Raw genomic sequence first — 14,153 nt, forward strand, 5'->3', positions numbered from 1 at the left:
ATTTGATGCGCGCGCTTACCGAACTAACCAACATCCAAAACACATACTAAAGTAGTTGTAACCACTTACTAACAAAAATAACATATTTTGAGATATGCATATTACAATGAAAAAACTACAATTGCCTTATCTTCATCTACTCAAGGGGCGTGAATCTCACGCATAACGCACGCACCGCCTCCTGTCTCCAGTCATTTAGCATATAAGTATATCCGCTCATCGTTGCGTGCTTCACACTAACCCTCCGCCATGTGGACTGTCCTGAGCACCTTGCTACTTCTTTGGGCCATCGTCATAGCCTCGGAATCCACTGTGGACTTTATCAGGAGCGTGGCCAAGTCGTCTTCGCTGGAGCTGCTGATAATCCGCTATGACTACTGTCCAGATTCCTGGCTGCCTGAACTCTACGCATTCAATTCGCTTACAGTGGTGCTGCAATCAGCCAGAAGCGCTCAGCCGCAGCATGAGGAGTTTTCCCGTGCACTGCACGTTGTGTGCCTACCCGGGAATGGGCTGCACGAGGAGGAGCTGCTGCTGCAAGCACTAGCAACTTCGCTGGAGAATAGACGCAACGAGAAATGTCTTCTATATCTAGCGAATAGATTGGCCAATCCCGCTGCAATGGACCAAATGCTGCGACGCTGCTACGAACTGAAAATGCTGAACGTGGTTGGACTGATGGCCGTCGATGTGCAGCGTTTCTACTACCGCTACCATCCCTATCCCGAGTTCAGGGTAGAGCGGCGCACCCTGCAAGCGTCGCATATCTTCGAGGCGCTCTTCCCCAATATGCAGGGAGAGCCGCTGATTGTAATGCCAGACCAATGGCATCCACGCTCCGTTGTCTATGTGGACAGATGCACGGGGAAGAAGGTTCTGGCCGGATCGGTTGGTCGATTTGCACGCACCTTGGTCTGGAAACTGAACGCAACCCTGGAGTATGCCCAGACTGTCATTCCGGGACGCTTTCTCAATGCGAATACTCTGCGAGATCTGGTCAAGCGGCTGCCAATCGATCTGCCGGTTAGCGTGTCCCACGTGGAGCAAATGCCTAACTCTAGTTATCCATTTGAGTTGACGCACATGTGCCTGATGATTCCCGTGGCAAACGAGATTCCAGTGCGGGACATCTACCGCCACCTGAGCAGTGTTGGAAACGTATGCATTGCTTTGGTCATTGTGTACGCCTACGGCCTGACTCTCAGCTGCCAAAGACGTCTGCATGAGCGGGAAGTCTACCTTGTGGATTTTCTGCTGAATGACAGAGCTCTGCGCGGTGTCTTGGGACAGTCCTTTCAGTTGACTAACCAAGAGAGTGGCTCCACCAGCAAGTGCATCTACCTTATGCTGGGCATTGTCGGCCTCAACATCAGCTGCATCTTTGGAGCGGCTCTGGAAACGATGCTGGCCCAACCACCGAAGCAATTCCAGGCCCGCAGCATCGCTGATGTCAGGCGCGCCCGCCTGCCTCTTGTCGTTATGGAAGAAGATCTGGATTCTGTTGCGGATCTACAGCTACCCGTTCTGACCGTCAATGCGAGCGAGTACATACGGCTACGGGACGAGGGGAACACCAGCTACGTCTACCTGGCCACGCGCCTACACTGGACCCTGTTCGAGAATCAGCAGAAACACTTTTCACGAGAACTTTTCATCTACTCCAAGGACGCCTGCCTGTGGTCGCTGGCTCTGCTGACCTTCGAGCTGCCCCAGCACTCCTGGTTTGAGGCGCCCATCAACAAACTAATTCTGGAGGCGAGAGCCAGCGGAATCTATCAATATTGGGTGGGAATGCATCACTACGACATGTCGGTCGCTGGAGTCGCCAGCCTGCGTGATCTCAGCTTGCAACAGATTCAACGAGAGACTCATGAAACTGGCAGTTCCCTGCGCCTCATTGATCTGCAATGGGTTTGGCTGGCATATGGAGCGCTGACTCTGCTGGCCGTGCTGCTGTTTATCCTCGAGACTGGTTGGCAGCAGCTTCAGGCGTTTGCTTTGTGTTCGGATTTAGTTTATTGTTGAAAGTTGAAAGTGAAATTGAATAGATCTGTGGGGTTTGTGGGTAAGTGGATTAATGATACGGATTGTCCATGTTCAATTCCGTTCGTTCGTTGCGTCTAGGCTACGTTGGTGTTCTCGTCACGGTGGAAGATTTTCACATCGAAGAACTTGAAGTTGTGCACATCGAAGTAGTAGTCGTGCTTGATCGGGCGGTTGAAAGGGAAGCCGAAGGGCAGGGCATCCACGTAGCGGGAGCCGTGACCGATGCCGCAGCTGATGATGGGATCGTAGCCGGTGTACTGGGCCACCTCCGTCTCGTGGAAGGGATAGACCATGTAGAAGAACTGGTAGACCTGGCCACCCTTCTTGCCCTTGGGCAGCATCATGCGGTTGGGTACACCGCAGTGGGCCTCAGACTGATCCAGCTTGAACTTGTAGTCGCTGACGGAGGCATCCATCAGCTTCTTGTACAGCTCCAGGTAGGTGGTGCGATCGTTGACCCAGATGAAGAAGTCACCGCTGTTGCGCTTGATGTGGGTAACGCCGGCATCCAGATGCACCTTGAAGTGATCCAGCTCGAAGAAGTTCTGGTAGTTGTGCTCCAGTGGGATGATGTGTCCGTACTCGTCGTGCTTGGGGCCAATGAACACCTTCACAATGGCATCCTGAGCCTTGTCGGCGCTGACGTCCAGGGTGAACTCGAAGGGCTTGTGGTTCAGGCGATGCTGGCGCGCCTTGATCACATAGCTTACACCGTTGTAGTGCGAGTTGCGGCCGAAGGAGTACAGGTTGTCGTGGCTTTCCCCGACAACGGGCTCAACATTCACAGCGTTGCTGATGTCCGAATCGAAGTACTCAAAGTAGGTGGTTAGGCTCTCGGGCATGTGAACGGCATCGATCTTGACGCCCTCGAACTCGTAGTCGTGCTTCTTGTACTCGGGGAAGGTCTCCATTAGGTGCCAATAGTGTCCGACCAGGTTCTTGTAGACCTCGTAGAACAGAGGGTCGCGCAGCGACGTCTCGTAGTGCATGAAGTGGCCGGGGTAGCTCTCGTAGTGCTTGCCCACTTGGTGTCCACCGTTCACGATGTGACGGTACTCCCTGTCCAGGCTGCCGTAGAACTTCTTGTCAATGCTGTCGGCATTACCCTGAATGATATTTCCCAGCTGGTTGATCACCTCCACATCGAACTTCTCGTTCTTGTGGATCCAGTCCATCAAGCGCTGCGTGTAGAGCTCCACATACTGGATGTGCTCGATGTTGTCGTCATGGTAGAAGTTGTGGTGGTTGTCGCGATGCCAGTCGTGCACGCCGTTGTAGCTGCGCAGGCCGCTGTAGTAGCCGGTGGCGACCGGTTCGTACATGTTGAAGGTGGGCACCTCGCCCAAGTCGTTGGACAGACGCTCCAGATACCAGCGGGCGAGCAGCTGCCAGTGGGTGTACAGGTAGAGCTCTCCGCGACGGTCCTTGTTCAGCACATGGTGCTCCGAGCCCTTGGTCCAGAAGGGATAGTCCAGGTTGTAGTAGTAGTAGAAGCTGTTGAAGCCAACATCCTCCAGGAAGTAGGCCATCTCGTGGTCGTAGTTCAGATTGCTGTAGTGGTTCGAGTAGTTTGACTTGAGCACCACATTGTAGATGTTGTCTATCTTCTTCACGTGGTGGAAGCCGTGCATCTTGTAGTGCTCGGCCATCTCCAGGGTCTGGGCGCCGAAGAAGCTCCAGGGGTGGATCTCGTAGTGGGCCGGCAGGATGATGCCCTGCATGTCGTCGCGGGCAATGGTGACGACGGTGAAGGCGTACACAAACAGCTGCTTGTTCACGTGCTGGCGGGCCCAGAAGACGGCGTGCTGGAAGGTCTCCCAGTTCTTGGCAAAGTAGAAGAGGCGCACCAGACCGATGGCGTACTCCTCATGGCGCTCATACATCACGGAAAACACCTGATCGTCGTGGAAGGGATGGTGCTGCCACAGCTCGAAGAAGTGCTCCAGCAACTCGGGGTGATTGTAGTCACCCATATGGGCCCATGGCTTGTAATCGGCGTAGGTGGCTGGGTATTCGGTGACGAACACATCGTCCTGGTAGATGTGCTGCATCATATCGAAGACAAACTTCTGCTTGCCCAGGAAGTCCTTGTCGGCCACCTTCGACTCAATGTGCTTGGCATGGCCGCCAAGGGCCAGCAGTGCCACCGAAAGAACTGCGAGTGCCGTGAACGACTTCATCTTGCGGAATCATACCACTGCTCCGTTTGCAGCCTGCATTTATACCCACCGCAGCCCAAGCCTCAGCGATAGCGAGATTTGCAGTCCGGCCAATGGCCGGTCGCTGGTGTAGCCTTGACATTTTGCGAGATCTCCGTTCGACCTCTGCCATTGCACCGATCCGAATTGCATGTGATAAGGCGTTGGATTGTAGCGCTGGATCGGTCCATCTATCGGCAAATGACGGTGCTCCAGCGGCAGGCCCTTCTTACAATAAATTTCGTAAGCGGTTCAGGTTACACTGATGCCAGATCACCTGTCGAATGTTACGTTACTAGGCGGGCAGGCCCAAGCCGCCGCTTGATAAGATTACACAGCAGCCGGCTTTGTTTTTGCATCGTCAGGTCGTTGTATGGTCAGGCGCATCATTATCAAGCGATACTAAAAATATTCCAAATTGCAAACATTAATCATGGAACAACAAGAGTAGAAAGCAAATCAAAGAAACGCATAGTCCATTTCCATACTTATGCAAATACTTGTGCAAATAATGTATATATGTATGTATATATGCACATATATATATATTGTGGATAGTTGGAACCATGAAGAAATACTCATTTTTGAAATACACTGGTTTCAGTGTGAGCATACAGCAGTCTGAATTTGGTGGCTCTAGCTCTTATAGTCTCTGAGAACTAGCCGACAAACAAGACGGACAGACGGACGGGTATAAAAAAAACAAAAACCACAAATAAATAAGACTAAAATTATGCAAAGTTGCACTGAAATCTTAAATAAATATTTTCTTTAGCTTTTCCCCAACAAAGTGGGTGTTGGATTGAAACCTGTCACAGTTTGGGTTTGATTCTGTACAGCTCAATCAGAACTAAAAATGGATCAGCCAAACGAGAATCAAATAAATAATCGAGAGCGAAGACGCTCCCGTCGTACTCGTAGTCTTCCTCCTTTAGCTGCCGCAGAGGAACCACAGATGCAGCCACCACATGAAGCCCACCCTCAAGAATAAGTCAGACGTCCTCCATATGAAGTTTCTTCATGGTTGGAACCATTGCGTATAGTCGGATGAGTCATTCTTTAAACGAAGCTTCGGAAAAATAATAATTCACACAATGGAAAATTACAATTGGAGACTTTACATCCATACGCACGTGGTCTCTTGTGGGAGACTTCAGATAATCGATAACATCTTTAAAGCCCTCAATTACGTCTTTGTTGCGACGCTAATGGACGCACTTCAGTATAAATGTAGCCTATTATGTTATTTAATTAATTTTCTTCTCTTTCAATAATTAAAAATTCGCGCGTTTTAACTCGCGTGTAGTAGAGTTGTCGCTGTTTCAGTTGATTTGTTTTTGTGCAGCTGCGACCAGGGATGGCATACGCTATCGATAGTTGACTTTCATAGTCGGACGTTAAAGCGATGATAAATTTTAAAAATCATATATTAGGTACACTTGCACTGAACATAAATAAATAAATTAGACTTGCTTTGAAATTATCATATACAAGTTCACTGACTTCGGTATTGCACGTTCTCAACTTTGAAGTCTACACCTTTCCTTTGTAACTTTGCGTAGATTAGCAGAGTCAGCAAATATGTATTTCGGTGACAAATTGATGGCACACGGTGGGATAGTCTGGGGAATTTGTTTAATGTTTGATTAACAAGTCTACGCAGAATAACAGGCTGTCAAAATAAGTCGCCCAATCTCCAAATATGTACTCACATTTGAAAATTAATTGCTCTTGTTTGCTCTCGTCTGTTGGTATAATTTTATTTTGTAAAAGCGGGCGGCCCCCGCTGCTTTTGTTAACATCCCATTCCTGACTAGTTGTGAATGTCTCAAAGCACTGCCAACAGCCTAGAAGTACGTTTACGCACACTATTACATCAACACACCGTTGCTTTTAGATCACGCACACACTCACTCGCTTTGACAGGCGTTTTTTTCCCTTTTCTTTTTTTTTTGCTTTATTTTATTCCGGGTGACCTTTGTAAATCCAATTTATCGAATATATATAGTAAAGTTTACCCATTATTCCGTCTGCAATGATGTCTGCAGAAAGCGAAACTTATGTAGCCAGTTATTGTGTGCTACCGGAAAGTGGTGATGCCGCCGCTACTACTTCAACTCCCGCGACTGCTGCCGATCCGGGCAATGATGATAATGCCTTCAAGATGCCAATGCCGCCAGCCAGTGCTGACAAGAATAAGCACCCCAGCTACTGCCTCCAGGGCGAGGTGTCTGGTCACAAGAGCAGCGTTGCATCGCTGAAATTCAGCGCGAATGGCGACTATTTGGTGAGCGCCTCCGCGGATCGTTTGCTCAAGTTGTGGGACGTGCGCTCGTTACAATGCATGCAGACACTGGGAGGAACTTCGGAGGGACATACGAATGGCATCAACGAGGTGGTGTGTTCGCTGGATGGCAAACTCATTGGCAGTGCCAGCGATGACAAAACGTTGAAGCTCTGGGACCCGAATAGCAATAGTTGCGTCAAGACCTTTCAGGAACATGAAAGCAGTGTGTTCTGCTGCTGCTTCAATCCGCAGTCCAATCTCATTGCGTCGGCCAGTTTCGACGGTGCGGTGCACTTGTGGGACCTGCGCACTGGCAGGCCCCTCAAGGCAGTGCGCGCACATGGCGATCCCACTACATCTGTGGACTTTAACCGCAACGGCAGCCACTTCATTACGAGCAGCCACGATGGATTCGTGAGAATGTGGGAAACCGGAACTCTGCACCTCGTGAAGACGCTGATAACTGACGACGACAACCCCGTGGTGGGCCACGCCACATTCTCTCCCAATGGCAAATACATACTCACCTCCAGCTTTGACAGCACCCACAAATTATGGAACTACGAAAAGTCCAAGGTACTGCGCCGATACACTGGACATCACAACGAGGCCTACTGCCTGAATGCCAACTTTTCCGTTACGTCCGGCACGTGGATTGTGTCGGGCAGCGAGGACAAATCGCTGTGCATTTGGAGTCTGCAAACCACTGAACTGGTACAGAAGATTGACACCAACGGCGACTTGGTCATCTGCACCGACTGCCATCCAAAGGAGAACATCATTGCCACTGGTTCCCTTCTCAAGCCCTTCACCATCAAAGCATGGAAGAGCTGTGATTAGTCTGTTGCAGTAGGAACACTTTGCTGCCGCTAAGCGCCAGGCCAATCCATACAAATTGAGCAAATAAACCGATTCAAATTGACCCATAAGTGTTTGCTTGAAGTGGTGATGGTGGGCGGCACTGCCGTTGAGCAGTCTCTGCTGCTATCACTGTGTAAACACTTGTTAACACGATAAGCCGGTAACTGGTCTTGTAAATCATATATGTATTCCCGGTATATGCCGGCAAACAGAACCGCTTTCGATCGCTATCTCAGCCCAGACGGTTAGTCGGCCAATCGGCCAGTTGTCGAGACAGGCCGAAACTGATGGAGTGTCACTCAAGTCTGGAACGGCGTATAGAGCGGTCGCGTATGGTCTCTCCAGTTATCGCTTAAGTGTTTGCTCTCTCTCTCGCTCTTCGTGTCGCTGTATTGTTGTGATCACAACTACAAACTAATCCACGATGAGGGCGGATGAGGGTGAGTATTCGCTTCCAGCTGCTTGCAGGGAATTCCCGGATGCATTTGACTCAAGGTTACCCAGACAGCTGACAGTGCGCAATCGCATTTTTGAAGCCAATATGCTCAGCAATAAAATCAATTGTAGCCAATCGAGCGAATACGTGCCAATTCAAAAAAGTGTATCGGTGGCGGAGAGGCTTATCTTTTGGGGTAGACCGACTGATAAGGCCACCGAAAGTGCTACCAAGGGAGATTCAATGATTTGATTTCAATCTCCGTGGGGGGCTATCAGAATGTACCCAATAAATGGAGATTGTAAACTAATCTTCCGACTCATTTGCTGACCTACAGATCATCTATACAGGGAGCAACTTCCGAGCGTCGGCTCTCTGCTCAGGGACAGCGGAAGGAAGCTGTGTCGCCCGTCGACCATCACGAACAAGTTTCCCATCCTCCAATGGCTTCCTCGCTACCGCATTGAGTACTTGATGCAGGATTTTATTGCCGGTTTCACCGTGGGACTCACTACCATACCACAGGCCATTGCCTATGGTGTGGTGGCTGGCTTGGAGCCGCAGTACGGCCTGTACTCGGCCTTCATGGGCTGCTTCACCTACATTGTGTTTGGCTCCTGCAAGGATGTCACAATCGGTAAGGAGACACACTGTTCAGTCTGTTCAAATACTCACTTTACACTACCGCAGCCACAACTGCAATCATGGCTCTGATGGTGAACCAATATGCGACCATTAGTCCGGACTACGCGGTGCTCGTTTGCTTCCTGGCCGGCTGCATTGTGCTCGTCCTGGGACTGCTCAACATGGGAGTGCTCGTGCGCTTTATCTCGATACCAGTCATCACGGGTTTCACCATGGCAGCGGCCACCACCATTGGCAGTGCACAGATCAACAATATAGTCGGACTCAGCAGTAAGTGGGAAACAATTTGGAGCCAAGTAGAATCTAAATTGGATTGTTCTTGAACAAAATCTAGGTCCATCGAACGATTTGCTGCCGTCCTGGAAGAATTTCTTCACCCACTTGCCTTCGATTAGGAAATGGGACGCACTGCTGGGTGTGTCTTCACTCGTATTCCTGCTGCTCATGAAGCATGTGAAGGACATCAAGTGGGGCAACCGCATCTTCTGGAAGTACCTGGCTCTCTCGCGCAACGCCTTGGCCGTGATCTTTGGCACATTCCTGGCCTACATACTCAGCCGCGATGGCAACCAGCCCTTCCGTGTCACCGGGAACATCACAGCGGGTGTACCACCCTTTCGTCTGCCGCCCTTCAGCACCATCGTTGATGGAGAGTACGTTTCCTTTGGCGAAATGATCAGCACAGTGGGCGCCTCGCTGGGCTCTATACCGCTGATATCGATTTTGGAAATTGTGGCCATATCCAAGGCATTTTGTAAGTATCAGCCACTCGGCAAACGCTCTCTAAATAATATTGTTTACAAAAGAAAGTCGCACACACACATTCACAAGAACTTGTTTTGTGCATTCTCTCTGACGGTATGAATCATCCGATCGCGACGGTTTTTTTCGTTCATAATATCAGTTCAGTAAAGTCTCGAATCGAGTGCCCATATCTAATGTAATTGCTTTCGCAGCAAAGGGCAAAATTGTGGATGCATCGCAGGAGATGGTGGCCCTGGGCATGTGCAATATAATGGGCAGCTTCGTGCTGTCCATGCCGGTGACGGGTTCATTCACGCGCACAGCGGTCAACAATGCCAGCGGAGTGAAGACGCCTCTGGGAGGAGCCGTCACGGGTGCGCTCGTGCTCATGGCGTTGGCCTTCCTCACACAAACCTTTTATTACATACCCAAGTGCACGCTGGCATCCATCATCATAGCGGCCATGATATCGCTGGTGGAGCTGCACAAGATTGCGGACATGTGGAAGTCAAAGAGTGAGTTGCGGTCGGCTGTGGGATCTTTCCTCCGCAGATTCTAATCCAAGTTTTGCTCTTGCAGAGAAAGATCTGTTCCCGTTTGTGGTGACAATTGTTACGTGCACGTTTTGGAGCCTGGAGTATGGCATTCTCTGCGGCATTGCCGCCAATCTGGTTTACATTCTCTACAGCAGTGCGCGTCCGCAGGTCTACGTACGATTGGAGAAGGTAAGCCGTAAGCCACGAGTGTGATTGCAGCCAAATTTGAACGTTTTCCAACACCTGCAGATAAATGGCCACGAGGTGAGTGTGGTGGATGTCAAGCAAAAGCTAGATTATGCGTCAGCGGAGTACCTTAAAGAGAAAGTGGTTCGCTTCCTGAACCAACAGAGTGGCGAAACGAGTCTGGTTGTGATCAAGGGCGAGGAGATCAACTCCATTGACTACACAGTCGCCATGGCAAGTGTTTTCCCTTCCATTTATTGTCCGTTCTTTTTTTAATAAAATTCTTTTGCAGAATATTGTCTCCCTGAAGGGTGATTTGGATGCTCTCAACTGTGGTCTCATCTGCTGGAAGTGGAACTATGCCTCCGCCGGCGTTGTTTGCCGTCTGAAGAACGACATTCGTCCCATCTTCAAGTTTGATCTGACACTCGAGGAGCTGGTGGCCTCCCACTACGATACTCCTTCCAACTCAGCCTCGACTGTGTCGATTGAAGCCTAACTACCCTCTAAGCTCCTAAGACAGTATTTGCCTCAGACCAGACCTGGAATTACTTAATGCTGTAATAGAAAATAAGATGCATGCTCTACACTGGCGACAATGTGTCTGGCGGATCGCTAGCTATAGAATTACGTCTGGGCTTCGGGGAAGGCTTGCCCCCATGTCACAATAGTTGGGCAACAAAATTAATTGAGCCGTTGACCGCAAGGCTGACGGGACCTTTCTTCGAACCCTGGCCCGGGGAGAAATGTAATTTATGACCTTCCCAGGCACTTCACAACTCGAGGCCCTCGAAAACAAGTGGATGGAGAGGGAGAGTCGGAGCAGGGAAAGTCCTTTCACCGTAGCGCACGAACAGCAAGCAAAGAGAGTTCTTAGTCTTGTTCTTGGAAGACAACGGTTCAACTTTAATTACGAATTATGATGCGTTTGCTGTCGCCTGGCTGTAGTTACCGAGAACCCGTTGCCCGGTGGGATCGAATGGGCTGCGCAAGTGGCAATCGGCTGGGTATCGCCTGCCCAGAATCTCCACTTCGTATTGGCCGCCGCGCACGTACTCAGCGTCAATGGTTTGTCCATCTGGTCGCTCGACGTAGGCCTGTCCCAGGGACTTGCCGAGTGTATAGGCGTACTCTGCCCGTCGCAGTATCCCCACTGGCTCTCCATTGCGGTAGACTCCCTCCAGGCCCCAAATGGGAACCTGCTCCTGCAGCGTCAGATAAACGAGGCGCTTCCTTACACCCTCGGAACGCTGTCGCTCGATGGCCGCTTTGCCACGGTAGTCGCTGCCGCTCTTGCGGCAGGTGAAGCCCAGGCCAGCCTCTAGCGGAGTGTCGTCTGGGCGCAGGTCAAAGCTCCACAAATGGTAGCCCTTCTCGCTGCTCAGGGAGTAGAGTGCACGGTAGCCAGCGTTGCGCAGACCACGAGACGCGCCAGCAGCCATCAGGGCTTTGTAGACGGCGACACAGTCAGACTTGGGCACGTGCAGTTCGTAGCCCAGTTCTCCCACGAAGCTGACACGCAGCAGACGAAGCCCGATGCCCTTGAACTTGGCCAGGCGCGTGCAGTTGGGTGGCAGCTGCTCGTCGGAGAGCTCACAGTCCAGCAGGGGCTGCAGGATGTGGCGACTGTTGGGCCCTTGAATCGAAATGACGCCCATTTCAGCAGTTAGATCCTTAAGACTGGCCTCGAAACCCTGCCTGCGAATCTCATCCAGCAGTGTGCTGTACGTGTAGTAAGCCGAAGCACCTCCTGCTACTATGTAGTACGCCTGCCCGCTAAACTTTGGATCGTAGATTTGCCCCGAACCTGAAGCCAGTCGCGTTATGGTGACGTCCGCTTCGACGCCGCCAGTTGCATTCAGAGCGCAGCTGTAGACAGTTCTGGAATGCACATTTATGTATGGAAAGAGTGATCTGTGGCATATTCTGAGGGTTGACTCACTTGCTTGGGTCTCGATTTGTGTTGGCAGCGAAGAGCCAGTCGGCCGCCTGCTGAGCCTGCGGTCCTTCAAGCAGCAGCTTGGCAAAGTAACTCATGTTGAAGACAACCGCATTGTTGCGGCAGGCCAAAGCCTCCGACTTGATCTGCAAACCAAGTTACATGTAAAATAATCTTTAATATGGAGACAACTTTCCACTTACCAGTTCATGATGCTCTGAGAATCGTCCGTAATGCAGATCGCCCTCGAGCACCTGCTCGTAGACGCTGTCCTGATGCCGTGAATGTCCGTAGCTGCCATACCAGTCGTATGGCTGAACAGCAGCTCTGTCTGCTCCCGAGGCCAGAAAGTAGCCGGGACGCTCCCAGCCCTGCTTCTCCTCCATGACGGCGTTGGCCAGCAGCATTTGCTCGTGCAGCGGATCCTTCTGGAAGTCCCTGCCTGCCAGCGGCTGATCGTACTTGAACACCATGCTGTAGTTCTTCACGTAGCTCTCGTGCGACTTCTCACGTATCCACTGAGTGGCGCGTCCCTGCTCAGGCGTGAAGCGGCGCAGATCGAAGCCGAACATGGGCAGATCCGGCTGACCATTGAGTATCCACAGGGCAGTCTGCTCGCCACAGCCGCCGCCGAACATCATGCCAGCGGAGTTGAAGCCGCAGTTGTGGTACAGTCCGCTCAGTACAGGATCGGGTCCCATCAGTGGCTTGTGGTCGGGCGTGAAGGACTCGGGACCGCATACGGTGCTCTTCACCCCGTACTTGGCGTAGCTGGGGCACAGCTTCTGGGCACCCTCCACGTGCGTCTCAAACACCGACCAGTCCAGCTCGTAGAGGCCAAAGTGGAAGTCCTTTGCCACTGGATCCAGCAGGATGGGGTTAGGTTCGTAGCCACCCATGCAGATAGCATCGCCCTGGATGCGGAAGTACGTGGAGAAGTCATGGTCCCGAATATTGGGCAGGCCACGTACACCCGGAATCGATTCGGACACAATGTAGGCGTGCTTCATCGGCACCAGTGGCAGATGGGAGCCGTGCTTGGCCACCAGATCTCGCCCCCAGACACCTGTGGCATTCACCACCCTTTCCGTGCGTATGTTGCCGTGAGGCGTTGCCACGCCCACTACCTTTTTGCCCCGTGATGTCTGCTCAAGGAGAATGTCTTCGACTCCGCAATTTTCGATCACTTGTCCGCCTCGATGGGTGGCCGCTTTCTTGAGTGCCGAACACAGCATGGCCGGATCCATGACCCCATCGCCCGGGGAGTACAAAGAGCCAATAAAGGCAGTCGGATCGAGTAGCGGAAACAACTTCTGGGTCTCCTCCGGACCGAGAATCTGATTCTCAATGCCCAGCGCGGATCCCACAGTGGCCAGGCGTCGGTACTCGTCCAGCCGCGTCTCGTTGTGGGCAATGAAGAGGCCTCCGTTCTGTATCCAGCCGGGATCCAGGCCCGTTTCCGCCTCCAGTTGCTGCAGCATTTGGCGCGAGTTGGCCAGCAGCTGGATGTCAACATCGTTGGGCCGCAGACGCCAGAGCAGACCGGCGGTGTGCCAGGTGGTGCCGGCTGTGAGCTGGGCACGCTCCAGGAGCACCGCCCTCACCCCACGCCGTGCCAGATGATACAGGGTATGACATCCTGCCGACCCGCCACCGATTACCACCACATCCGCCGATGCTGGCAGGCTCCCAGTCGGTGCGCCCGCTCCTCGCTGCTGGCTAAGGGCCCGCGGCGAGCTGAGGCTGAGCAAGGCTCCTCTATGGCTGACAGTCTCCTTCCGGACCGATGTCTGATGCAAAATGCGATGGCGCCACATATTCAAGATGCTGCCTCGCGCGACGAATACAGAATCTAGACTGAGACCCAAGCCCCCGGATTTCGAAGACAGCAAGGGAACTTAGCTTTTTGTCGATGGGTTTGCTGAACCTTGGGGTCGCCATTCTCCTGATAATCTTTGATTCCATGACGTCCCACGTCGATAACGAGAGACACTGATCAAGGCATCGCACAGATGTGGTTGGGAAACTATCCGCTCTCTCTCTCTCTCTTTCTCTCTGCCTGAATCTTATCTCGGAAGTGTGCCAAATACTAGTTTCGGGCTTCCTAGGGTTATCTTCTCAATGCCAGAATAAAATACAATAAAGTAGATCTTACCCGAAGAGGTTTATAGTGGATCAATTGCTTGAGCTGTGACCTCATACAGGATGCATAAAAGCAGAGCAGAACTGCAGGATTATGATCACTCTTCTGCGACATTTAATGTTTTGTCTCAGG

The 14,153-nt window shown here is 51.7% G+C and overlaps 5 protein-coding genes and 1 long non-coding RNA gene across 6 annotated transcripts; 3 read left to right on the plus strand and 3 right to left on the minus strand.

Annotated features, from left to right (window-relative positions):
- Positions 1-249: 249 nt before the first annotated feature.
- On the plus strand, positions 250-2,025 carry LOC117592565. Its single transcript, XM_034286445.1, has one exon. The coding sequence runs from the start codon at positions 250-252 to the stop codon at positions 2,023-2,025; it is 1,776 nt and encodes a 591-aa protein (XP_034142336.1).
- LOC117592571 (larval serum protein 2) lies at positions 1,993-4,248 on the minus strand. The gene has a single exon (XM_034286455.1). It carries the CDS (start codon positions 4,224-4,226, stop codon positions 2,121-2,123), a length of 2,106 nt encoding a protein of 701 aa, XP_034142346.1. The 5' UTR covers positions 4,227-4,248; the 3' UTR covers positions 1,993-2,120.
- Positions 4,249-4,442: 194 nt separating this feature from the next.
- On the minus strand, positions 4,443-6,043 carry LOC117592590. The gene is made up of 3 exons (XR_004574556.1): positions 5,957-6,043; positions 5,748-5,866; positions 4,443-4,646 (listed from the first exon to the last, which is right to left on the minus strand). It is a non-coding gene; the product is annotated as an uncharacterized LOC117592590 (long non-coding RNA).
- Positions 6,044-6,225: 182 nt separating this feature from the next.
- LOC117587876 (WD repeat-containing protein 5) lies at positions 6,226-7,453 on the plus strand. The gene has a single exon (XM_034278857.1). The coding sequence runs from the start codon at positions 6,280-6,282 to the stop codon at positions 7,369-7,371; it is 1,092 nt and encodes a 363-aa protein (XP_034134748.1). The 5' UTR covers positions 6,226-6,279; the 3' UTR covers positions 7,372-7,453.
- A 227-nt stretch (positions 7,454-7,680) lies between these two features.
- On the plus strand, positions 7,681-10,533 carry LOC117587870 (sodium-independent sulfate anion transporter). Its single transcript, XM_034278845.1, has 8 exons — positions 7,681-7,832; positions 8,166-8,465; positions 8,519-8,743; positions 8,808-9,227; positions 9,430-9,732; positions 9,797-9,942; positions 10,003-10,173; positions 10,232-10,533. Exons 1-8 carry the CDS (start codon positions 7,817-7,819, stop codon positions 10,436-10,438), a joined length of 1,788 nt encoding a protein of 595 aa, XP_034134736.1. The 5' UTR covers positions 7,681-7,816; the 3' UTR covers positions 10,439-10,533.
- Positions 10,534-10,804: 271 nt separating this feature from the next.
- On the minus strand, positions 10,805-13,751 carry LOC117578770 (sarcosine dehydrogenase, mitochondrial). The gene is made up of 3 exons (XM_034264475.1): positions 12,082-13,751; positions 11,882-12,024; positions 10,805-11,820 (listed from the first exon to the last, which is right to left on the minus strand). Exons 1-3 carry the CDS (start codon positions 13,693-13,695, stop codon positions 10,857-10,859), a joined length of 2,721 nt encoding a protein of 906 aa, XP_034120366.1. The 5' UTR covers positions 13,696-13,751; the 3' UTR covers positions 10,805-10,856.
- Positions 13,752-14,153: the final 402 nt, after the last annotated feature.

The sequence above is a fragment of the Drosophila guanche genome, unplaced genomic scaffold (genome assembly GCF_900245975.1).
Source record: "Drosophila guanche unplaced genomic scaffold, DGUA_6, whole genome shotgun sequence".
Classification (NCBI taxonomy): Eukaryota; Metazoa; Arthropoda; class Insecta; order Diptera; family Drosophilidae; genus Drosophila; species Drosophila guanche.

Coding starts and splice junctions, on each gene's coding strand:
- LOC117592565 (XM_034286445.1), top strand. CDS start 250: ATGTGGACTGTCCTGAGCACCTTGCTACTTCTTTGGGCCATCGTCATA.
- LOC117592571 (XM_034286455.1), bottom strand. CDS start 4,226: ATGAAGTCGTTCACGGCACTCGCAGTTCTTTCGGTGGCACTGCTGGCC.
- LOC117587876 (XM_034278857.1), top strand. CDS start 6,280: ATGATGTCTGCAGAAAGCGAAACTTATGTAGCCAGTTATTGTGTGCTA.
- LOC117587870 (XM_034278845.1), top strand. Junction 8,466..8,518: donor CTGCAAGGATGTCACAATCG/GTAAGGAGACAC, acceptor ACACTACCGCAG/CCACAACTGCAATCATGGCT. Junction 9,733..9,796: donor GGACATGTGGAAGTCAAAGA/GTGAGTTGCGGT, acceptor TTGCTCTTGCAG/AGAAAGATCTGTTCCCGTTT.
- LOC117578770 (XM_034264475.1), bottom strand. CDS start 13,695: ATGTGGCGCCATCGCATTTTGCATCAGACATCGGTCCGGAAGGAGACT. Junction 12,025..12,081: donor TCTCAGAGCATCATGAACTG/GTAAGTGGAAAG, acceptor CTTGGTTTGCAG/ATCAAGTCGGAGGCTTTGGC. Junction 11,821..11,881: donor ACAAATCGAGACCCAAGCAA/GTGAGTCAACCC, acceptor TGTGCATTCCAG/AACTGTCTACAGCTGCGCTC.